This window comes from Haliotis rufescens, unplaced genomic scaffold (assembly GCF_023055435.1).
Source record: "Haliotis rufescens isolate VD_foot unplaced genomic scaffold, xgHalRufe1.0.p SCAF_12, whole genome shotgun sequence".
NCBI lineage: Eukaryota > Metazoa > Mollusca > Gastropoda > Lepetellida > Haliotidae > Haliotis > Haliotis rufescens.
Window position 1 is genome coordinate 21,367,604 of NW_025963802.1, and position 24,738 is coordinate 21,392,341.

The following is a 24,738-nucleotide window of genomic DNA, read 5'->3' on the forward strand; positions in this document are numbered from 1 at the left end:
ACACATGACTAAGTTTTTTTTTACCTCCACTGTTGAAGAGTTCGATATTAGCTAAGATCCATGCCATCTTACAATAGCACTAAGATCGGTTTGTGCAAGTGGAAAAGGACAAGTGTATGGTGCTTGTAAAGTTGATTGAAGGTGCCTAAGATCAATTGTAACTGATTGTTCTGTGCAAGTGGACGCATGTGAGTATATGTAACGATGGTCGCAAATATGAATAAATCAACATTGGTCACTAAAGTTTGGTGAGGTCTATAAATGGTCTCAGTTATGATCGGTTTTATGTCAAATAGCCATTTATTCAATGAGACAAATGGGAGCTGGGAGATTGTTTAATCAACTGAAGGAACTAAATTTATTTAAAACATTAAGATGATCAAATTTCAGTGAACATCAACCAGACAAGATTGACCCAATTGGGATAAAGCAAAATATTGTTGGTAGTGAAAAGTATCAGTGGCATATCAGAAACTTCACCTTGTCCCTGTTGAAGGAGATTCTGATTATATGAACTCAACTAAACATCCTGAAAATCAGTTAGGATATAAATTGTTTGTTTGTAGATGACCGACAACAATGTGTGGGGAGCTGTGTCCCAACTGAGCCTGCTAGATGGCTGCCTGTGGGAGGCAGAGAGAAACACCACCCTGTGGGCGGAGTTGGGCAGAGTCCTGCAGCCTGACACTGTCTTCATCACTTCTCTGTGTGCTGAAAACTGTGCTGTCAGTAGTCGATGTAAGTACTGGAGCCACACATCTAACACAGCACATCTTTATATTGTGAAGACTGCCTCCGTGGTCTAGTGGTAGAGTGTCTGCTTGGAGAGCGGAAGGTCCGGGGTTTGATCACCGGTCGCCTGATACCTAAAGATGTTTAAAGGTGGTACTTGTTGTTACCCTGTCTGGCACTCGGTATTAAGAGGCTAAAACAAGGACTGGTCGGCACAGAGTCAGTATACTGTGTCTGAGTGGGGTATTCATGTTAAACTGCGGCATGGTATCTCAGTGTACTAGCACTATAAATTGGCATTAGTCCGGACAAGTACAAGCAGCCACACACACACGTGCATGCATGTCGCTACAGAAGTGCAATCATCCTGGAAGGGATGTCAAATACCATTTCACCTGACCTACCTTCTGACACACTGTTACAGGTAACTGCTCATGTCGTGGTGGATATGGTGGATCTACATGTGATGTCCGTCTGGACCAGGCTCCATCTATCAGAGATGTTGTAGGCAATGGATTGTGTGATGTGTCCCAGTCACAATGTAACAGCATCACACTTGTTGGGGGGCCATTTGCTGCCTCTGCTGACCTGGTGTGCCGCCTACAACTCCTACAGGTTAGAGTCTTTCAATTCTTACTTTTACCATACCACAACACTATAGCTTGACCAAATTAACTGGGAAAAAAATTATTTGATGTTTTTGTTAATTTTTATTTTTATTTTGGGCACAGTGCTGTATGAGTGTTTTGGTCTCAATGATAATCTCCATATAGTTAATGCAGTATTTGTTTATGTATGTTTAAGCTTTAGTTATGTTATTTCTTTAATGTAGATAACTGAGGGTTCCTACACACAGATGGGGGAGAATGTGACAGTTGCAGCAGTGTTGGTAACTCCCAACCAAGTCGTGTGTCCTCTTCCTACAGCTGATAGTTACATTGTTACAGTCAGCAACAACAACATCATCTTTAGTGTCAGTGTGGTGTACACAGTCTACCACTCTAAATGCCATGACTGTGAGGGGGCTGGGAAGTGCACACTCAAGGTAATCGATTCCATAACATTTGTTCTTGTCCAAGATACTGACTTTACATAAATATCATGATTCTTTAATTTATCCTGCATTACTCCTTAATGCGTTCACTACTTACCTTTTGACAGCAGTGAAGCTGTGATTGATCCTGCTGAAGAAAGAAAAGTGCAGTTCCATTCAGAAGGAGGACCCCCCCCCCCCAATCACTAGCTAGCTGCCATGTCATACAGGAAGTGATAGACGACTGATGTCTTCATATCATTGTTGGTCACCATACAGAATACATGTGCTGCTAATTGGTCCTCAGTGGCTTGTGGCTTTCAACACTGCTATATAAAAACCAATATCCTTCTGAATGTGACGGTTGGTGTCCAGTCTGGTGTATTTTGTATGCAATAGTATGAACGCCTCGGGGGAAGATAACCAACAAAAAGATGATTTTGAGAAAATCGCATTTGAAAATATGGGGCTGCCTGAAAAGATGGAAATTAAATTTGAAAAATAATAAGATTTTTACATGTCATTTCATGTATGTTTCATCTTACAAAAAAGATGTAGCCAATAATGTTAATAAAAATCATGTCTTTGAGAGGTGACACAGACACACACCTTCAGAAAATACGGTGGGTTATCACAGTTTTCTTAAAAAGGTGGTTATCATCTTTTTTCCTGAAACTCAAACTTCAAGAAAATGACAAATCTCATTTGCAGAAATAACACTTATAACTACACACTTATAACATAATACTGATAACAAAAGTTTGACTATGCTTCTCGTAAAAGGCGACTAATGGGATCGGGTGGTCAGGCTCGCTGACTTGGTTGATGCATGGCATCGATCCCAATTGCGCGGATCGATGCTCATGATATCAATCGCTGGATTGTCGGGTCCAGACTCGATTATTTACAGACCGCCGTCATTATAGCTGGAATATTGCTGAGTGCGGCATTAAACAACAAACCAACCAACCAAATTTATGCTGACACTGCATTGCTGTGACATCAGATTTTGGTCTTCCCTGCGTGTTGACACTGACAACACTCCACACATCTGTGTTGAAGCAGAGGTTGTTTCCAAACCAAGCCAAACGACTCATCTGACTTCATCCAGAAACCACATCCTTGAACTTCACTGGATATCCATATGTAGTTTTGCTTCGGGCAGGGAATTTATCTTTGAAGTCACTCAACTTGCAATGGCAGAAGTCATTTCTTGACATGTCAAAAACTTTGAGCTTTGATGAAGACTCTGCAATTACCTGTCTCCACTCCGCAGGAGAAAAAACATACTGCTTGCAATGGCAAACATGATTCTCAATCAGGGAAAAATGTCTATCTGATGGCAGCATTCTATGCCCACTTAAGGGGAAATGGTGTTCAATCTTCTCAAATCGTCCTGTTGCCAAGAAGTATAGCCAAGGAAACTGTACGTTCCAATTTCTTTTTTGACCTGCACAGTTGTCAGATATTGCCACGAATGTACCATCCTGGATGCCATTATCTTCAATGTATCTCTCCACACAACTACCAATATCTTCTGACCCATGACCTGCCACCAATTCATCACAGACATAACAATAGCCTTTGTCTGAACAACTATCATGAACGTTCAAATTGTATGTCCATATTTTGCGTTTAGTGTCAGTAAAGTTGAAAGGTTTGGTGTCAGTAAAGCTTGCTGTGAATCAAATGTCATAACATGATATGGTTCACCTTCTGGACATCTTGACCATTGTGATTGCCGCTTGATGTTCTCTTGGCCAGCCTCTGCCTTCCTCCAGTGCAGCTCCCTGTCATTAATGATTTTTGCAGCCTTTTCTGTATTCTGCTGAAGTTTGGCTTTGTTGTACTCAATATGGAATTGATCACAAGTTTTGCATGTGTCACGTTTTGGTGACTTGAAACCAATATTAAAGTCTTCAATGAATATGCACCTGTATGTATCAGCTGACACAAGCTCATAATCATTTTGTACAGAAGACATCCTTGTAGTGCTTGAAGCATGTCTTGTTGGCATTGGCAGGACCTGCCCATATCCATCGCTCTACCAGCCGACCTCAGCACTCACCTCAATTGGTGGATGGTAAGAGTCAAATGTGTAAGGAGGTGTCTCCTTAAAAGAGTTATCCCCATCGTCACGTCTATTCGTAGACGCATCTCTGCAGGTTTGGGGTGCGCATCCTGAGGATCAGACAGCCTCAGGGCTGTGGGCTGGTGCATAGTGCAAGTGGCACATCAACAACCTAGTGTTAAAGGTGCTCATACTGGTGATAACACATTGGAATGAGCACCTACGAAACACCCAACTAGCCATTTCAACCAACAACATCACAGTAGTCTGGCATCTGCGAAAGCAGGGAACCACACACTCATACTCTCTGCTCAAACAGATGTTCAGGTTTTACAACCTGGTGGATCGATCCTGGTCCATCACACACCTGGAATGTCGGAATGTGCTGGCAGACACCTTATCCAGGCCAGACAGAGTGGAACCCATGGACTGCGCTCGATATCACTCGTGTATGCTTTGAGCAGGGTATGCACTGAGCAATCCGGGTCTGGAAATGCAGGGATTTTATAGCTAAAAACCAGTTGCCAGGACGACCCTATCATACTTTCACTATCCCACCATTATGGTGGGAGTGGAAGATGAGGATGAACTCTCATTATGCCCGGTGCGTGCAATACGAGTTTTCATCTGCCGCTCCAAGACTAGACGTGGTACCCAGAAACAATTGTTTATCCCTGTTTCTTCCTCCACAACCAAAGTCAGACGCAATACCATTTCCTTATGGTTGTGAGCTATCATCCTTCAGGCTTACGAGATTACTAATGAGATTCAGGCAGTTGTCTCAAAAATGGCTCTATACAGTCATTGTTCAATTAGAACCATCATGGAAGGATGTTTTGGGAGGTCGTCTTGTTCTTCGCCAGCCACTACTTGAGACGACGTTGAGGGTATTTGCAGTTTTGGACTGCTGGTTGTAGAGCAGCAGGTACCCAATCCGCGACGCCATAAAAGCGATTGATTCTTGTCCAGAGCCAGTCTTACCCTACTCACATACTTTCATTACTCGCTTGTTTTGTGGGTTTTTATTGCATTTATCTCAGTTTCTAGACTATAGTGCACACTATTGGCTTTTACTGTTTGTTTAATCAGATGTACTCATACTCTTGTTACCTTTCCATGGACAGGATTGGCTGATCATGATCAGTTCCCGATCTGCACAGATTTGCACCATGCGGCTGACACAACTTTTAGAGTTCCCGCCTCCATACCCTCAGATACACATGCATTAAGGAGTAATGCAGGTTAAGTTTAAAAATCTATGAAACTGGGTTATTTTTTATATTTGTATACTTATCCTGCCTTACTACGTCTAAGGGCCCACCTGTCACAGACCTGCCTACCAACAGTATTTTCAGACATTTTACGTGTGACCAACAATGATATGAAGACATCAGACATCTACCACTTCCTGTATGACATGGCAGCTAGCTAGTGATTGGGGGGGGTCATCCTTCTGAATGGAACAGCACTTTTCTTTCTTCAGCAGGATCAATCACAGCTTCACTGTTGTCAAAAGGTTAAGTAGTGAATGCATTAAGGAATAATGCAGGATAAGTATACAAGAATAAACAATATCTTGATTTTACTAGACTGTTACATGATGTATATTTGATTTATCATGTTGAGTTGCTGTTGACAGAGTGATACCTGCTTCATTGATAACGGGTGCTACATGTATGGGGACAAGAAGCCAGATAATGACACAATTGTGTGTAACTCCTTTGAAAACTACAGAAGCTGGAGTCCAGTCAGAGGTGAGGCTTACAAATAGGTTCAGTATGAACCAGTCAGGGACAGTGTACGAAATAACTACCTGCCCACCTGCCAATGGCTGTTGGGATGCATGAAATTTTCCTCCACCTGCCCGACTGTCTGGCAGATAATTTTCAGACTGCTTACGTATATTCAGTTTTATTATAACTCCCCATATATTCTCAAGTAATTGTTGGCATTATTTCTACTGAATCACAGTGCAATTTGTCTCTTACTTTTCGTGATTTTTCAATATTTTTAATGTCTGAATGCGGGCAGGTTAACTTTTAAAATTATTTCAAACACTGGTCAGGGATGAGGCTGACAAATGGGTTCAGTATGAACCAATCAGGGATGACGCTGACAAATGGGTTCAGTATGAACCAATCAGGGATGAGGCTGACAAATGGGTTTAGTATGAACCAATCAGGGATGAGGCTGACAAATGGGTTTAGTATGAACCAATCAGGAATGAGGCTGACAAATGGGTTTAGTTTGAACCAATCAGGGATGAGGCTGACAAATGGGTTTAGTATGAACCAATCAGGGATGAGGCTGACAAATGGGTTTAGTATGAACCAATCAGGGATGAGGCTGACAAATGGATTCTTCATTGACCATTCAGTGTTGGCAAAGCATTAACTTGTAATAAGTAAGATGTATTTGTTGTTGTTTCAGAAGGCTCTTAGGTGCCTGTGAGAAAAAAAAGTTTATAAACGTTTTGATATTGAATTCACACTTTCTATATACAAAAATAAGTTCTACAAACACTGGAAAAACCTTACTTAAAACAAGATGTAGACACTGCTTTAAGAGTTATCATTTAATTCGAAAATTTACTCATATCCTAATTAAATGTTTTGAAACAACTTTAGGCAAACATCTTAAAGCATTCATAGATTTTTATTTCAGTTTCTGTTGAAGCTGATTAAATTCCCCCTTATTAAGATTGTGGTCTAGGAAGGGTAGTTTTATTCACTTATCTTAAAGCTCTCCAACTTTGCAAACAAACTTGTTGAAAGGAAGTGTACAGCAAGCATTGCCTACCATTGTGCAAGGTTCTCAACACCCGTTTATTTATGGTAATGTCTTGTCTTGGCAACTTGTACAATATACTGTAAATCTTGAAATTAATGTGTCTCCAAATTAATACGACTGCTGACCCATATCCAAAAATGCGACTCAATATCAATGCGACTCCCCCCACCCCATCCCTAGTGGAATGATACATATCCTTGCCTTAATCCAACCTTACCCTAATCCAATCAAACAGCAAATAGCATCGCGTATTAGCGCTGAGTAGAGCACTTCCGTAAAAACAATTTGCAGTGTTTTCCTAAAATCAACACACAGTTTATTTGTTTATTCTGTTGACTGCCATTAAGGAAGTTCAAAGGCAATAAAATAATTGAACCAACAACAGTTCAGTGATTGGTATCAACAAACTAGAAGGCAGATGACAAGACAAAGACTGTATATCTGAGGAGTGCGATGAAGCCTATTGGTGCCCGTCGGGTCATGTCAGCCTTTGATGAGGTGTTGCGTGGGTGGCATCTGTCTGGACTGCTGGAGTGGTCAATGATGCCTAGTTGACACAAGTGGATAGAATTCTTGACCCCAGAAGTGTAACTCACCGGATGCCTATTGTGTAATTCCTATTCTTCGAATGACATTGTTATATACTTGTTACAACTGCTGCTCAATCAACCATGTTTGTCCTTATATTCAAGTTGGTATTTCCGCTATCCAAAGTGTTGTTGATAGTCATTTTGGAGACCTAAATGTGAAGTTTCATTAATGCGAACAAGGACTACTCGCATTTTTTCACGTTATTTTAAGATTTACAGTATATAATATGTCAGAGTGTTTGTTCCTAATGGAAATGTTATTCAAAGGTTACTCTGTACGCCAGTTCTTTCCAATCACAGTTGTTTTGATCAAGTTTCCTTGAGACACTGTTATATTATACAGAGAATGAAAGATGTACTTTATCCAACCTGGTCCAACAGCTGTGTTTGTAGTTTAATGAAATAGCACCGAATACTTATACCAACCAGTTGTTCATTACTTTTTTAAATTCTGTGATAATGTTGCCATTATTTCTTCTCAACATAAGAGCGAATCAAAACTGACCTTAATGAATGCTATTAATATGATCTGACACAATAATCCACAAATTCTTGTGACACATGCTAGATTACAATGATATATTTGAATTACTGGTGTACAAGACCATTCAATATCAATGAACAATTTAGAAATCCTCCATTACAAATTGTAAGAAGTACATGACACCTGTCAGGTTATTGATATACACTCAACTTAATGATGAGTAGTCATTAAGAAACAATTCTTTTTCAATCAGCTAAAATCAACTAACAAAATACTATCGATAATGATTTTAGCTCCTCCCATTGAAATAATGTTTAACTTCATGAGAAATGAGTCATAAGTTTATCTCAATAAAAGCTAATTTCGATTCCCTCACAAAAACTTATGCAGCTCATTGTTTTCGCGATTAAAAATTAATAATGATTGCTATTGCTTAAAGTAATTATCCCTTCCTTTTTGATAACAGAAATAACCTAACCACCATAATCCAAACAATCCAGTTGGTCGTCACCAAGAGGGTATCGTACCCGCCACCTACGGTAACAATACATCTCATTGCCTGTCATACCCTGTTATGTTGCAGACTACCCTTACTTGCGTGACGTGCCGAGTTTGACAACTAGCTACAATGGAACAACTGATGTATTCATGTTCCACTGTAGCTTTGACTTCAGTGAGCGTGTTGATGTCAATTACTACCTTACTTGGCATCACAATGGAGATGTCTTGAGCAACGTCACTATCGAGGATGCCAATGTTACATCATATGAAATGAACATTGCTGATGTAGTCAAGCTTGCTTTTAATTCAAAGGTGAGATTATGTCAATGGAAGTTGTGTTTGGTATCTCAGAAAATATCACCAGAGTGTCTTATATAAAATATATCAAAGATAGTAAAAGTTGTGATTAAAATAATAACATTGTCTTTACTATCAACTTACTATTTATTACCTTGAATGTACTAAAATAGCAAAACTCTTTTACAACTTTTATCCATTAGTGTGAATACATGTTTTCTGGTAAAAGACACCAGGGTAAGATTATATTTTACATAACTTCTTTTAAATTATTTAACAAAAACAATTGATTAAATTGAAACAATTTAACCATGTGGATTATTTGTCATCTTGAAATTGTTCAGACAACCCAAATCATATCTAATTGTTCTTCATTTTGTTTTTAAATACTATGTTTTGTTATCATGTATATGTGCATGTATGTGTGCATGCACCCATGTATGAAAAATGTACGAAAATGCATGAACAATACATACAGTTTACAGAATGATTTACAAAAACATTGTTGTGCATTTGGTAGATTTACGAAAACGTTGTTGTCATTTCTGCATTTTTTAACACTTATCCAAATTGACCAGTGGTTCCAAACCACTGATTGGGAGACAAGTCTTTGGATAACTTATACATATCATCCTAAATCATCACAAATATATCACAAATCATACAGATTATGGATAGTATCCTCACACATTTTATTTGTATTGGAGAAACAATTTTTTTTCAACATAATATACACTTTGGGATAACAGGAGGAATACATTTGTGAATGTTAATGACAATGAATGATGTAATATGTACATACTTTGCTCTATAAGTAGTGCCATTTCAATTTGTAAAATATTACAAAAGTATAAAAGTTATACCAATCCCATTTTACTTGTTCAGGGTTGTACATATCCTGTTCAAGGTCTGGACATACTGACAATGGTGATATTCAAAATAAATATGTAACAAGGGTAATGACAGAAATCTACTCTTTCAGGTAACCTGCGGAGTAAGTGCCTGCTTTCCTGACAACTGCTCCAGCACCACTAGCCCACCAAAGATCAGCCCTGATTTCATTGCTGGACTAAAGGTAAAACCTCATCAAAAACAGTCTGATCCTGTCACTGTGTCCCTTCCATTACCTTCCCTCCACGCCCAGTACAAGACTACAATGTCTGATCCTGTCACTGTGTCCATTACCTTCCCTCCTAACCCAGTACAAGACTACAATGTCTGATCCTGTCACTGTGTCCCTTCCATTACCTTCCCTCCCCACCCAGTACAAGACTACAATGTTTGATCCTGTCACTGCGTCCCATCCATTACCTTCCCTCCCCACCAAGTACAAGACGACAATGTCTGCTCCTGTCACTGTGTCCAATCCATTACCTTCCCTCCACGCCCAGTACAAGAACACACTGTCTGATCCTGTCACTGTGTCCATTACCTTCCTTCCTAACCCAGTACAAGACTACAATGTCTGATTCAGTCACTGTGTCCATTACCTTCCCTCCCCACCCAATACAAGACTACAATGCCTGATCCTGTCACTGTGTCCATTACCTTCCCTCCCCACTCAGTACAAGACTACAATGTCTGATCCTGTCACTGCGTCCCATCCATTACCTTCCCTCCCCACCCAGTACAAGACTACAATGTTTGATCCTGTCACTGCGTCCCATCCATTACCTTCCCTCCCCACCAAGTACAAGACGACAATGTCTGCTCCTCTCACTGTGTCCAATCCATTACCTTCCCTCCACGCCCAGTACAAGACTACAATGTCTGATCCTGTCACTGTGTCCATTACCTTCCCTCCTAACCCAGTACAAGACTACAATGTCTGATTCTGTCACTGTGTCCATTACCTTCCCTCCCCACCCAATACAAGACTACAATGTCTGATCCTGTCACTGTGTCCATTACCTTCCCTCCCCACCCAGTACAAGACTACAATGTTTGATCCTGTCACTGCGTCCCTTCCATTACCTTCCCTCCCCACCAAGTACAAGACGACAATGTCTGCTCCTGTCACTGTGTCCAATCCATTACCTTCCCTCCACGCCCAGTACAAGAACACACTGTCTGATCCTGTCACTGTGTCCATTACCTTCCTTCCTAACCCAGTACAAGACTACAATGTCTGATTCAGTCACTGTGTCCATTACCTTCCCTCCCCACCCAATACAAGACTACAATGCCTGATCCTGTCACTGTGTCCATTACCTTCCCTCCCCACTCAGTACAAGACTACAATGTCTGATCCTGTCACTGCGTCCCATCCATTACCTTCCCTCCCCACCCAGTACAAGACTACAATGTTTGATCCTGTCACTGCGTCCCATCCATTACCTTCCCTCCCCACCAAGTACAAGACGACAATGTCTGCTCCTGTCACTGTGTCCAATCCATTACCTTCCCTCCACGCCCAGTACAAGACTACAATGTCTGATCCTGTCACTGTGTCCATTACCTTCCCTCCTAACCCAGTACAAGACTACAATGTCTGATTCTGTCACTGTGTCCATTATCTTCCCTCCCCACCCAATACAAGACTACAATGTCTGATCCTGTCACTGTGTCCATTACCTTCCCTCCCCACCCAGTACAAGACTACAATGTTTGATCCTGTCACTGCATCCCATCCATTACCTTCCCTCCCCACCAAGTACAAGACGACAATGTCTGCTCCTGTCACTGCGTCCCTTCCATTACCTTCCCTCCCCACCAAGTACAAGAACACACTGTCTGATCCTGTCACTGTGTCCATTACCTTCCTTCCTAACCCAGTACAAGACTTCAATGTCTGATCCTGTCACTGTGTCCATTACCTTCCCTCCCCACCCAATACAAGACTACAATGCCTGATCCTGTCACTGTGTCCATTACCTTCCCTCCCCACTCAGTACAAGACTACAATGTCTGATCCTGTCACTGCGTCCCATCCATTACCTTCCCTCCCCACCCAGTACAAGACTACAATGTTTGATCCTGTCACTGCGTCCCATCCATTACCTTCCCTCCCCACCAAGTACAAGACGACAATGTCTGCTCCTGTCACTGTGTCCAATCCATTACCTTCCCTCCACGCCCAGTACAAGACTACAATGTCTGATCCTGTCACTGTGTCCATTACCTTCCCTCCTAACCCAGTACAAGACTACAATGTCTGATTCTGTCACTGTGTCCATTACCTTCCCTCCCCACCCAATACAAGACTACAATGTCTGATCCTGTCACTGTGTCCCATCCATTACCTTCCCTCCCTACCCAGTACAAGACTACAATGTCTGATCCTGTCACTGCGTCCCATCCATTACCTTCCCTCCCCACCATGTACAAGGCTACAGTGTCTGATCCTGTCACTGTGTCCAATCCATTACCTTCCCTCCCCACTCATTACAAGACTACAATGTCTGATCCTGTCACTGTGTCCATTACCTTTCCTCCCTGCCCAGTACAAGACTACAAAGTCTGATCCTGTCACTGTGTCCCTTCCATTACCTTCCCTCCACACCCAATACAAGACTACAATGTCTGATCCTGTCACTGTGTCCCATCCATTACCTTTCCTCCCTGCCCAGTACAAGACTAAAAAGTCTGATCCTGTCACTGTGTCCCATCCATTACCTTCCCTCCACTCCAAGTACAAGACTACAATGTCTGATCCTGTCACTGTGTCCCATCCATTACCTTTCCTCCCTGCCCAGTACAAGACTACAATGTCTGATCCTGTCACTGTGTCCCATCCATTATACCTTCCCTCCACGCCAAGTACAAGTCTACAATGTCTGATCCTGTCATTGTGTCCATTACCTTCCCTCCCTGCCCAGTACAAGACTACATTGTCTGATCCTGTCACTGTGTCAATAACCTTCCCTCCCCATCCAGTACAAGATTACAATGTCTGATCCTGTCACTGTGTCCCATCCATTACCTTCCCTCCCCACCCAGTACAAGATTACAATGTCTGATCCTGTCACTGTGTCCCATCCATTACCTTCCCTCCCCACCCAGTACAAGACTACAATGTCTGATCCTGTCTCTGCGTCCCATCCATTACCTTCCCTCCACGCCAAGTACAAGACTACAATGTCTGATCCTGTCACTGTGTCCATTACCTTCCCTCCCCACCCAGTACAAGACTACAATGCCTGATCCTGTCACTGTGTCCATTACCTTCCCTCCCCACTCAGTACAAGACTACAATGTCTGATCCTGTCACTGCGTCCCATCCATAACCTTCCCTCCCCACCCAGTACAAGACTACAATGTTTGATCCTGTCACTGCGTCCCATCCATTACCTTCCCTCCCCACCAAGTACAAGACGACAATGTCTGCTCCTGTCACTGTGTCCATTCCATTACCTTCCCTCTACGCCCAGTACAAGACTACAATGTCTGATCCTGTCACTGTGTCCACTACCTTCCCTCCCCACCCAGTACAAGACGACAATGTCTGATCCTGTCACTGTATCCATTACCTTCCCTCCACGCCCAGTGGCAGATCATTACAGAAGACATCACGCTGTATGAGGGTGGAGCAGCTGTTACAAAGTCTGATCCTGTCACTTTGTCCATTACCTTCCCTCCCCACCCAGTACAAGACGACAATGTCTGATCCTGTCACTGTGTCCATTACCTTCCCTCCACGCCCAGTGGCAGATCATTACAGAAGACATCACACTGTATGAGGGTGGAACAGCTGTTACAAAGTCTGATCCTTGCACTTTGTCCATTACCTTCCCTCCCCATCCAGTACAAGACTACAATGTCTGATCCTGTCACTGTGTCCAATCCATTACCTTCCCTCCACGCCCAGTACAAGAACACACTGTTTGATCCTGTCACTGTGTCCATTACCTTCCTTCCTAACCCAGTACAAGACTACAATGTCTGATTCAGTCACTGTGTCCATTACCTTCCCTCCCCACCCAATACAAGACTACAATGCCTGATCCTGTCACTGTGTCCATTACCTTCCCTCCCCACTCAGTACAAGACTACAATGTCTGATCCTGTCACTGCGTCCCATCCATTACCTTCCCTCCCCACCCAGTACAAGACTACAATGATTGATCCTGTCACTGCGTCCCATCCATTACCTTCCCTCCCCACCAAGTACAAGACGACAATGTCTGCTCCTGTCACTGTGTCCAATCCATTACCTTCCCTCCACGCCCAGTACAAGACTACAATGTCTGATCCTGTCACTGTGTTCATTACCTTCCCTCCTAACCAAGTACAAGACGACAATGTCTGCTCCTGTCACTGTGTCCAATCCATTACCTTCCCTCCACACCCAGTACAAGACTACAATGTCTGATCCTGTCACTGTGTCCATTACCTTTCCTCCCTGCCCAGTACAAGACTACAAAGTCTGATCCTGTCACTGTGTCCCTTCCATTACCTTCCCTCCACGCCCAATACAAGACTACAATGTCTGATCCTGTCACTGTGTCCATTACCTTCCCTCCCCACCCAATACAAGACTACAATGTCTGATCCTGGCACTGTGTCCATTACCTTCCCTCCCCACTCAGTACAAGACTACAATGTCTGATCCTGTCACTGTGTCCCATCCATTACCTTTCCTCCCTGCCCAGTACAAGACTACAAAGTCTGATCCTGTCACTGTGTCCCTTCCATTACCTTCCCTCCACGCCCAATACAAGACTACAATGTCTGATCCTGTCACTGTGTCCCATCCATTACCTTTCCTCCCTGCCCAGTACAAGACTACAATGTCTGATCCTGTCACTGTGTCAATAACCTTCCCTCCCCATCCAGTACAAGATTACAATGTCTGATCCTGTCACTGTGTCCCATCCATTACCTTCCCTCCCCACCCAGTACAAGACTACAATGTCTGATCCTGCCACTGCGTCCCATCCATTACCTTCCCTCCACGCCAAGTACAAGACTACAATGTCTGATCCTGTCACTGTGTCCATTACCTTCCCTCCCCACCCAGTACAAGACTACAATGTCTGATCCTGTCACTGTGTCCCATCCATTACCTTCCCTCCCCACTCAGTACAAGACTACAATGTCTGATCAGCTCACTTTGCTTTGCCTATGGCAGATCATTACAGAAGACATCACGCTGTATGAGGGTGGAGCAGCTGTTACAGTGGATGTCAAGACGACTGTTCCAACACAATATTTCTGTAAACTGGACAACCAGACTTGCTCAGTCAAAGTTGGTATTTCATTTACCAGACATGAAGAATACAAATGCTCTTCCACAACAGAGGCTTACTACCAGGCAGTGTATGTATCTACATCATTGTTACCGGATGAGGCTGACTGTTTACTGGAGTATCCATCATGGCCGGAGACGCTGCATGTTCCACTGATGGCAGTGAGTGACCAGCTAGTTGATGGTGACCAGGTCAGAGAGGTGATGCTATCAGCCACTGTGATGTCAGGGGATCAGCTTGTGTTCAGTGGAAATGCCACAAGTGGTAAGGTGAGTAGCTTTCATTTTATAAGTACTTATTTTTTGAATGGATGCAATAAGATTATAAGAAGTCATTGACAATTACTTGTGTGTCAGAATAGAAGTCCACATGATGTTGTTGAGGTGTAATTAATGTTTCAGGTGACAGTGAAAGACTTGGATTCCTCTTCACTGTGCCAAGCTGCACCACATGTCATCACATTTGATGGACAGTAAGTATTGGAATAATTAGTCTTCATGAATATGTTATGGACATGCAAAAGCAAATGTCAGTGAAGCCTCCATCGTTGGAGTGACTGTCAGTATTGCTTCTGTCAATAGAGTTTGTAGTGTTAGTGTCAGTGGAGTTAGTGTTAGTGGCATGACTGTCAGTGGAGTTAGTATTAGTTGAGCTAATGTTTGTGTACTTAGTGTTAGTGGGGCTACCCTCAGATGAGTTAGTGTCAGTGGAGCTACTGTTAGTGGAGTGGAGTGTTAGTGAAGTCATTGTTAGTGGGGTGGAGTGTTAGTGTAGTCATTGTTAGTGGGGTGGAGTGTTAGTGTAGTCATTGTTAGTGGGGTGGAGTGTTAGTGTAGTTATTGTTAGTGGAGTGGAGTGTTAGTGTAGTTATTGTTAGTGGAGCGGAGTGTAAGTGTAGTTATTGTTAGTGGGGTGGAGTGTAAGTGTAGTTATTGTTAGTGGGGTGGAGTGTTAGTGTAGTCATTGTTAGTGGGGTGGAGTGTTAGTGTAGTCATTGTTAGTGGGGTGGAGTGTTAGTGTAGTTATTGTTAGTGGAGCGGAGTGTAAGTGTAGTTATTGTTAGACGGGTGGAGTGTTAGTGTAGTCATTGTTAGTGGGGTGGAGTGTTAGTGTAGTTATTAATAGTGGAGTGGAGGGTAAGTGTAGTTATTGTTAGTGGGGAGGAGTGTTAGTGTAGTCATTGTTAGTGGGGTGGAGTGTTAGTGTAGTTATTGTTAGTGGAGTGGAGTGTTAGTGTAGTCATTGTTAGTGGGGTGGAGTGTTAGTGTAGTTATTGTTAGTGGGGTGGAGTGTTAGTGTAGTTATTGTTAGTGGAGTGGAGTGTTAGTGTAGTCATTGTTAGTGGGGTGGAGTGTTAGTGTAGTTATTGTTAGTGGGGTGGAGTGTTAGTGTAGTCTTTGTTAGTGGGGTGGAGGGTTAGTGTAGTTATTGTTAGTGGGGTGGAGTGTAAGTGTAGTTATTGTTAGTGGGGTGGAGTGTAAGTGTAGTTATTGTTAGTGGGGTGGAGTGTTAGTGTAGTCATTGTTAGTGGGGTGGAGTGTTAGTGTAGTCATTGTTAGTGGGGTGGAGTGTTAGTGTAGTTATTAATAGTGGAGTGGAGTGTTAGTGTAGTTATTGTTAGTGGAGTGGAGTGTTAGTGTAGTTATTGTTAGTGGAGCGGAGTGTAAGTGTAGTTATTGTTAGTGGGGTGGAGTGTAAGTGTAGTTATTGTTAGTGGGGTGGAGTGTTAGTGTAGTCATTGTTAGTGGGGTGGAGTGTTAGTGTAGTCATTGTTAGTGGGGTGGAGTGTTAGTGTAGTTATTGTTAGTGGAGCGGAGTGTAAGTGTAGTTATTGTTAGTGGGGTGGAGTGTTAGTGTAGTCATTGTTAGTGGGGTGGAGTGTTAGTGTAGTTATTAATAGTGGAGTGGAGGGTAAGTGTAGTTATTGTTAGTGGGGAGGAGTGTTAGTGTAGTCATTGTTAGTGGGGTGGAGTGTTAGTGTAGTTATTGTTAGTGGAGTGGAGTGTTAGTGTAGTCATTGTTAGTGGGGTGGAGTGTTAGTGTAGTTATTGTTAGTGGGGTGGAGTGTTAGTGTAGTTATTGTTAGTGGAGTGGAGTGTTAGTGTAGTCATTGTTAGTGGGGTGGAGTGTTAGTGTAGTTATTGTTAGTGGGGTGGAGTGTTAGTGTAGTCTTTGTTAGTGGGGTGGAGGGTTAGTGTAGTCTTTGTTAGTGGGGTGGAGTGTTAGTGTAGTCTTTGTTAGTGGGGTGGAGTGTTAGTGTAGTCTTTGTTAGTGGGGCTACCCTCAGTTGAGTTAGTGTCAGTGGAGCTACTGTTAGTGGAGTCAAGTGTTAGTGTAGTCATTGTTAGTGGGGTGGAGTGTTAGTGTAGTCATTGTTAGTGGGGTGGAGTGTTAGTGTAGTCATTGTTAGTGGGGTGGAGTGTAAGTGTAGTTATTGTTAGTGGGGTGGAGTGTAAGTGTAGTTATTGTTAGTGGGGTGGAGTGTTAGTGTAGTCTTTGTTAGTGGGGCGGAGTGTTAGTGTAGTCATTGTTAGTGGGGTGGAGTGTTAGTGTAGTTATTGTTAGTGGGGTGGAGTGTTAGTGTAGTCATTGTTAGTGGGGTGGAGTGTTAGTGTAGTTATTGTTAGTGGAGTGGAGTGTAAGTGTAGTTATTGTTAGTGGGGTGGAGTGTTAGTGTAGTTATTGTTAGTGGGGTGGAGTGTTAGTGTAGTTATTGTTAGTGGGATGGAGTGTAAGTGTAGTTATTGTTAGTGGAGCGGAGTGTAAGTGTAGTTATTGTTAGTGGGGTGGAGTGTAAGTGTAGTTATTGTTAGTGGGGTGGAGTGTTAGTGTAGTCATTGTTAGTGGGGTGGAGTGTTAGTGTAGTCATTGTTAGTGGGGTGGAGTGTTAGTGTAGTTATTGTTAGTGGAGCGGAGTGTAAGTGTAGTTATTGTTAGTGGGGTGGAGTGTAAGTGTAGTCATTGTTAGTGGGGTGGAGTGTTAGTGTAGTCATTGTTAGTGGGGTGGAGTGTTAGTGTAGTTATTGTTAGTGGAGTGGAGTGTTAGTGTAGTCATTGTTAGTGGAGTGGAGTGTTAGTGTAGTCATTGTTAGTGGGGTGGAGTGTTAGTGTAGTTATTGTTAGTGGGGTGGAGTGTTAGTGTAGTCATTGTTAGTGGGGTGGAGTGTTAGTGTAGTTATTGTTAGTGGAGTGGAGTGTTAGTGTAGTCATTGTTAGTGGGGTGGAGTGTTCGTGTAGTTATTGTTAGTGGGGTGGAGTGTTAGTGTAGTCTTTGTTAGTGGGGTGGAGGGTTAGTGTAGTCTTTGTTAGTGGGGTGGAGTGTTAGTGTAGTTATTGTTAGTGGGGTGGAGTGTTAGTGTAGTCATTGTTAGTGGGGTGGAGTGTAAGTGTAGTTATTGTTAGTGGGGTGGAGTGTAAGTGTAGTTATTGTTAGTGGGGTGGAGTGTTAGTGTAGTCTTTGTTAGTGGGGCGGAGTGTTAGTGTAGTCATTGTTAGTGGGGTGGAGTGTTAGTGTAGTTATTGTTAGTGGGGTGGAGTGTTAGTGTAGTCATTGTTAGTGGGGTGGAGTGTTAGTGTAGTTATTGTTAGTGGAGTGGAGTGTAAGTGTAGTTATTGTTAGTGGGGTGGAGTGTTAGTGTAGTTATTGTTAGTGGGGTGGAGTGTTAGTGTAGTTATTGTTAGTGGGATGGAGTGTAAGTGTAGTTATTGTTAGTGGGGAGGAGCGTTAATGTAGTCATTGTTAGTGGGGTGGAGTGTTAGTGTAGTTATTGTTAGTGGAGTGGAGTGTAAGTGTAGTTATTGTTATTGGGGAGGAGTGTTAGTGTAGTCATTGTTAGTGGGGTGGAGTGTTAGTGTAGTTATTGTTAGTGGGGTGGAGTGTTAATGTAGTCATTGTTAGTGGGGTGGAGCGTTAGTGTAGTCATTGTTAGTGGGGTGGAGTGTTAGTGTAGTCATTGTTAGTGGGGTGGAGTGTAAGTGTAGTCTTTGTTAGTGGGGTGGAGTGTTAGTGTAGTCATTGTTAGTGGGGAGGAGTGTTAGTGTAGTCATTGTTAGTGGGGTGGAGTGTTAGTGTAGTCATTGTTAGTGGGGTGGAGTGTTAATGTAGTCATTGTTAGTGGGGTGGAGTGTTAGTGTAGTTATTGTTAGTGGAGTGGAGTGTAAGTGCAGTTATTGTTAGTGGGGTGGAGTGTTAGTGTAGTCATTGTTAGTGGGGTGGAGTGTTAGTGTAGTCATTGTTAGTGGAGTGGAGTGTTAGTGTAGTCATTGTTTGTGGGGTGGAGTGTTAGAGTAGTCATTGTTAGTGGGGTGGAGTGTTAGTGTAGTCATTGTTTGTGGGGTGGAGTGTTAGTGTAGTCATTGTTAGTGGGGTGGAGTGTTAGTGTAGTCATTGTTAGTGGGGTGGAGTGTTAGTGTAGTCATTGTTTGTGGGGTGGAGTGTTAGTGTAGTCATTGTTAGTGGGGTTACCATCAGTTGAGTTGAGTTCACCGACTTCTTTTCATCATCCTTTTATGTCGTACATCTTACAGAAGAAAACTGCATCGTGGTCATCTTAAAAGCTTTTTGTCTACATTCCAGAGCCTATGACATTTACACAGAAGGGGTGTTCAACATGTATCGCCATAGGACACAGCCATATGAGGTAAGCTAGTTTGTGGATTTGGATTCAAATGCTTCAACATTCGATATAACATGATTATGTACAGGAAGGTACATGAAAATACATTATAAGTTGTAGCAGTACTACTCAGGGTACATGTGGCTTTATGCATCCCTTGTTAGGTTTTGTACCACTCACCGGACAACGAATCTTTCTTACCAATATGTTTTAATATGCTATTTTAAAAGAATTAAAATAAATGCAAAATTGATAGAAAACAGCTGTTCAATTGAGCTGAGGTTCACTTATGTGATGTCTTGTGACTTTCATTGATTCGGAAAAGAGTGTGCGTCCTCTTGCTTCAAAGTGGGGTATAAGGGATTTATTCTCGTAATATCAGAAATCCACGTGCAGTATGTTTTTTTTGTGGCAGGGTATTAGAGATTAGTCTCCCGGCTTAGAAATATATTTTCCTCCTGGGGGGGGGGAGATATTTTATCAAGATCTCGTGAACCAATCAGACCTCATCATTCTAACATGAAGGTATGATAAGTGTTTTATATCTTGGCTGCATCTGGCATGAAGAGCTGTTCTCTTTCTACCAGCAAATTAGAATTAGCATAATTCATCAACTTCGGAGGAAGTTGTCAAATCAGATATACCAGACAATGTATCAGGTAGATCTCATGTACATTTTTGCCTTGTACAGGTGGAGATATTTATGCGACATGACAATGCCACAAAGTCACCACCATGTCCCTGTGCAGTGGCTGTGAAATCGGGAGATGATGTGACATTGATTAATAGATGTACAAGAGATGACAAACAAGTGACAACAGTGACTACCATGTTCCTTAATGGAGACCTCACACCAAACACCAGGGTGTTTCAGTTTGATGAGGGACGTACACAACAGGTAGTTGGCAAGAAGATTTCTCCTAGTCCTGTTACAGTCTGTTTGCTTTTTGTGTTACACTTTTTGGCCCATGTCATTTATACCATTAGGTAAGATCTGTTTTTTTCCTCCACCTGAGTAAATGTAAACCCTTGTTTGAATGCTGGCTACTTTCATATGACACATGACTTGTTATCTAATCTCTTGATGAAACACAGGCTATCATTAGATTGGGTAAATTATGACTTTTACCATAAATTTGGAATAAACCCGTTTTCTTATTGCTAAGTCAGATTCTTCTCACTAACCTCTGAGGGAAACAGCTGGTTAGATGGCCATAGAAATGCAGAAACTAATAATCCTAGAAAGTATTTCATTCTCAGTCATTGTTGGTAGTCATGTTGAAATAATCATAAGTAGAAAGATAGGTTATAGAAGTCAACAAAAACCTTACACTTTGATGCTTGCTATATCTACATCATACCTTTTGCATCACATTGTGTGGTGTGACACAATGGTGATAAGCAGTGTTGAACTAAACTTTGCAAAAGGTAATTATTTTAGGGTTCCCACTTCATGTTGGCTTAGAAGATAGCTATGCCTAAAACTTGGTGCCCATCATATATGTGAGTAAAGTCCAATGATGTCCAAAACAATATTTGAGTATATAATACAAAGACTTCAAAGACTGTTATTGTGTTTCTTTAATTCATGCACTCAACACATGCGGCTTCACTCAATATTTCTGCTAAGACCAAAGAATTCCTATAAAGTCTTGTCTTGGCAGAATGGTGATAAACATACTGCCTTTTGAATATAGAGCTGTATGATAACTGCTAAACATTTGAAACCTCATTCTGTTCGTGTAAATAAGAATTCAATTTAGCGAAATATGTTTACCTCCAATTTCAGTGGTTTAATTTCTGGCCCCAATGGAGCTCTATATTAAAAAGAATTATCCAAAGCAATTGAACTTCATCATCTGAAGATTGAAGTTTGAAATTGAATGCATAAATGCTTCCTTTGTAAGTCTTACATGACAATGACTAAACATAATACACAAGATGAGTGTGGATTTATTCATAAAGGGTGTATCTACATGTTTTGAAAGTTTAAAATTTCAAGCATACAACATGCCAACTTGGGTGTGTAAGCTTTAAGACAGCTGGACAGATGGATAATTAGCGTAAATGCATTTTTGTCACAAGTACTCCATTGTGAGAAATTATCCTGTTTTAACCTCCCTGCTTTTAGGTTCACTTCCCAAGTGGGACATACGTGATTGCTACTGATGTTGGAAGCTCTGAATGCCTGGATGTGTGGGTGCAGCCTTCTGCTATGGACTACAAGTTGACAGAGGGACTCTGTGGCTCCTATGACGGCAACTCAACCAATGACCGGGAAGCAGGGGAGGAGTTCTCCATTAGTTGGAGGTTAGGGGTCATCCTCATTCAACAGTTTTTGAGTAGTGATTGCACATCTATCAATAATATTATCAGTGATACTACACACAAGTGTTTATTTTCTGAAAATGAATTCCCTTATTGATTACAAAGATTGATATCGAGATCTTAGATCTGAGATCCTGAGAATATTTAGCTTTCAGACGTGAGCTTTTGATAAATACCTGTGGCATATGACAACTGCAACATGATACATGACAGTATGGCAGTATGGCAGTATGACAAAAGCACAATCATATACTACATTACAGTATAAAACATGACAGTATGGCAGTATGACAGAAGCACAATCATATACTACATTACAGTATAAAACATGACAGTATGACAGTAGGGCAGTATGACAAAAGCACAATCATATACTACATTACAGTATAAAACATGACAGTATGACAGTATGACAAAAGCACAATCATATACTACATTACAGTATAAAACATGACAGTATGACAAGTATAACTGTGACAATTGACAACATGATAAAAAAACTAGTATGACAAATTAGTGTATAGCTACATATATCTGAAGTGAGTGAGTTGGGTTTAATGCCGCTTTTTAAAGTATTCTAGTTATATCAGGGCATGTCAGCTTAAAGTGATGCAGGTCTTAGACGTTTACCACTGCAGTGAAACTCACAAGCTTGGGTATGGTGCTGACAAACCTAGAAACATAATTGGGGCGAACTGGGATTCGAACCCACAATCATTTAATTCTTGGCATGCCCAAGGGACGCAACTCTGCATAGCGAATCGCAGTGCCTTAGACAACTGGGCCTCCCGTGCCCCCACATATATCTGAAAGCAACCTTGATGAGTTGATGACTTTAGCAATAGTGAGTTAACCTGTCTCGAAGTTGTCCTTAAAGTTGTCTTGAATCAATTGCCCAAGGCCATCCCCAAACATGAGCAAATATAAAGACATAGCTATTATTGTGCGTTTGGGAAACCTCTTTGGTATGGACACATGGTAGGAAGGACAGCAGACGAAGACATGTTAACTATGCAGATTGCTTAACACTTGTTAATATGCTAATATTCATCCTCTGTATCTCCAGGGCTAGCATTTCGGTAAACCTACACTAACCCCTGGACCCATCCCCGTGGTTCTCACAATGTTATATCACCCACCTTGATTTCCATTCACATTTTACAGACCAGTTAAACTTTGAGATAAGGAAAAAGAAAATGTGTAAGGGAGATTGACATCAAGACATCCTTTCCATTAAAAAGATTTTTGAGGGATTTGTTTTCTGTGACAGTTAAATTTTCAGTGTTGAATTTCTCTCAAACTCTGTCGTAATGAATGGGACTGGCTGCCATGTTGTTGATATGGTCAACCCAATAATGAAACTGGTTTGTAACTTGCATTGTGATTGGTCCTTTAGATCGAGTAGCAAAGCAAATCAAATTGGCAAATGAAAATTTATGGCTAGTATATTAAGATTGCAGGAACCACGGGAATGGATCCAAGGTTTAGTGTACGTTTATCGAAATGTGAGTTATGGAGATACAGAGGATGACTAATATTTGTCAAAGGTTTAAACTAATCTAACTTTTTTTCATTCTCAGAGTGAAGAAGAATGAAGACTTCTTGTCTGGTGTTTGTTCTGAAGACCCTGCTGAGACCATGTCAGCCCCTGTTTTATGCAAATGTGGTGATGTAGGCTCTACTGTAGGCTGTGGTGCAGACATCAGCATCTTCACATGTCATCCTGTTGAAGGTGAGGCCTAGGCTACTCACATATCTGACCCGTGAAGATCTGAGGCCTGGTGAAGGTGAGGCTATCTTGCCTTGTGAAAGTGAGGCTGTCTCCCTGGTGAAGGTGAGGCTGTCTGCCTGGTGAAGGTGAGGCTGTCTGCTTGGTGAAGGTGAGGTTGTCTCCCTGGTGAAGGTGAAGCTGTCTGCCTGTTGAAGGTGAGGCTGTCTGCCTAGTGAAGGTGAGGCTATCTGCCTGGTGAAAGTGTCTGTCTGCCTGGTGAAGGTGAGGCTGTCTGCCTGGTGAAGGTGAGGCTGTCTCCCTGGTGAAGGTTAAGCTGTCTCCCTGGTGAAGGTGAGGCTGTCTGCCTGGTGAAGGTGAGGCTGTCTGCCTGGTGAAGGTGAGGCTGTCTGCCTGGCAAAGGTGAGACTGTCTGCCTGGCAAAGGTGAGGCTGTCTGCCTGGCAAAGGTGAGGCTGTCTGCCTGGCAAAGGTGAGACTGTCTGCCTGGTGAATGTAAGGCTGCCTGCCTGGCAAAGGTGAGGCTGTCTCCCTGAAGGTGAGGCTGTCTGCCTGGCAAAGGTGAGAATGTCTGCCTGGTGAAGGTGAGGCTGTCTGCCTGGTGAAGGTAAGGCTGTGAGGCTGTCTGCCTGGCAAAGGTGAGACTGTGTGCCTTGCAAAGGTGAGACTGTCTGCCTGGCAAAGGTGAGGCTGCCTGCCTGGCAAAGGTGAGGCTGTCTGCCTGGCAAAGGTGAGACTGTCTGCCTGGTGAATGTAAGGCTGCCTGCCTGGCAAAGGTGAGGCTGTCTCCCTGAAGGTGAGACTGTCTGCCTGGCAAAGGTGAGACTGTCTGCCTGGTGAATGTAAGGCTGCCTGCCTGGCAAAGGTGAGGCTGTCTGCCTGGTGAAGGTGAGGCTGTCTGCCTGGCAAAGGTGAGACTGTCTGCCTGGTGAAGGTAAGGCTGTCTGCCTGGCAAAGGTGAGACTGTCTGCCTGGTGAAGTTAAGGCTGTGAGGCTGTCTGCCTGGCAAAGGTGAGGCTGTCTGCCTGGTGAAGGTAAGGCTGTGAGACTGTCTGCCTGGTGAGGGTAAGGCTGTCTGCCTGGCAAAGGTGAGACTGTCTGCCTAGTGAAGGTGAGGCTGTCTGCCTGGCAAGGGTGAGACTGTCTGCCTGGTGAAGGTGAGACTGTCTGCCTGGTGAAGGTAAGGCTGTGAGGCTGTCTGCCTGGCAAAGGTGAGACTGTGTGCCTGGCAAAGGTGAGGCTGTCTCCCTGGTGGTGAGGCTGTCTGCCTGGTGAAGGTGAGGCTGTCTGCCTGATGAAGGTGAGGCTGTCTGCCTGGTGAAGGTAATTGGCTGTGAGGCCGTCTGCCTGGTGAAGGTGAGGCTTCTGCCTGGTGAAGGT

At 42.7% G+C, this 24,738-nt stretch overlaps 1 protein-coding gene across 2 annotated transcripts in view; it reads left to right on the forward strand.

The window, feature by feature from the left end:
- The window catches only part of LOC124150009, a 359,724-nt gene that overhangs the window by 89,223 nt on the left and 245,763 nt on the right, over nt 1–24,738 (forward strand). For both annotated transcript variants that reach the window (XM_048393436.1, XM_046521880.2), the window contains exons 46-57: nt 567–738; nt 1,157–1,347; nt 1,565–1,777; nt 5,476–5,590; nt 8,284–8,513; nt 9,481–9,573; nt 14,569–14,955; nt 15,088–15,158; nt 19,263–19,326; nt 19,994–20,200; nt 21,434–21,612; nt 23,211–23,362. In XM_048393436.1, coding sequence (XP_048249393.1) covers nt 567–738; nt 1,157–1,347; nt 1,565–1,777; nt 5,476–5,590; nt 8,284–8,513; nt 9,481–9,573; nt 14,569–14,955; nt 15,088–15,158; nt 19,263–19,326; nt 19,994–20,200; nt 21,434–21,612; nt 23,211–23,362 — 2,074 coding nt within the window. The remainder of the gene's footprint in view (nt 1–566; nt 739–1,156; nt 1,348–1,564; nt 1,778–5,475; nt 5,591–8,283; nt 8,514–9,480; nt 9,574–14,568; nt 14,956–15,087; nt 15,159–19,262; nt 19,327–19,993; nt 20,201–21,433; nt 21,613–23,210; nt 23,363–24,738) is intronic.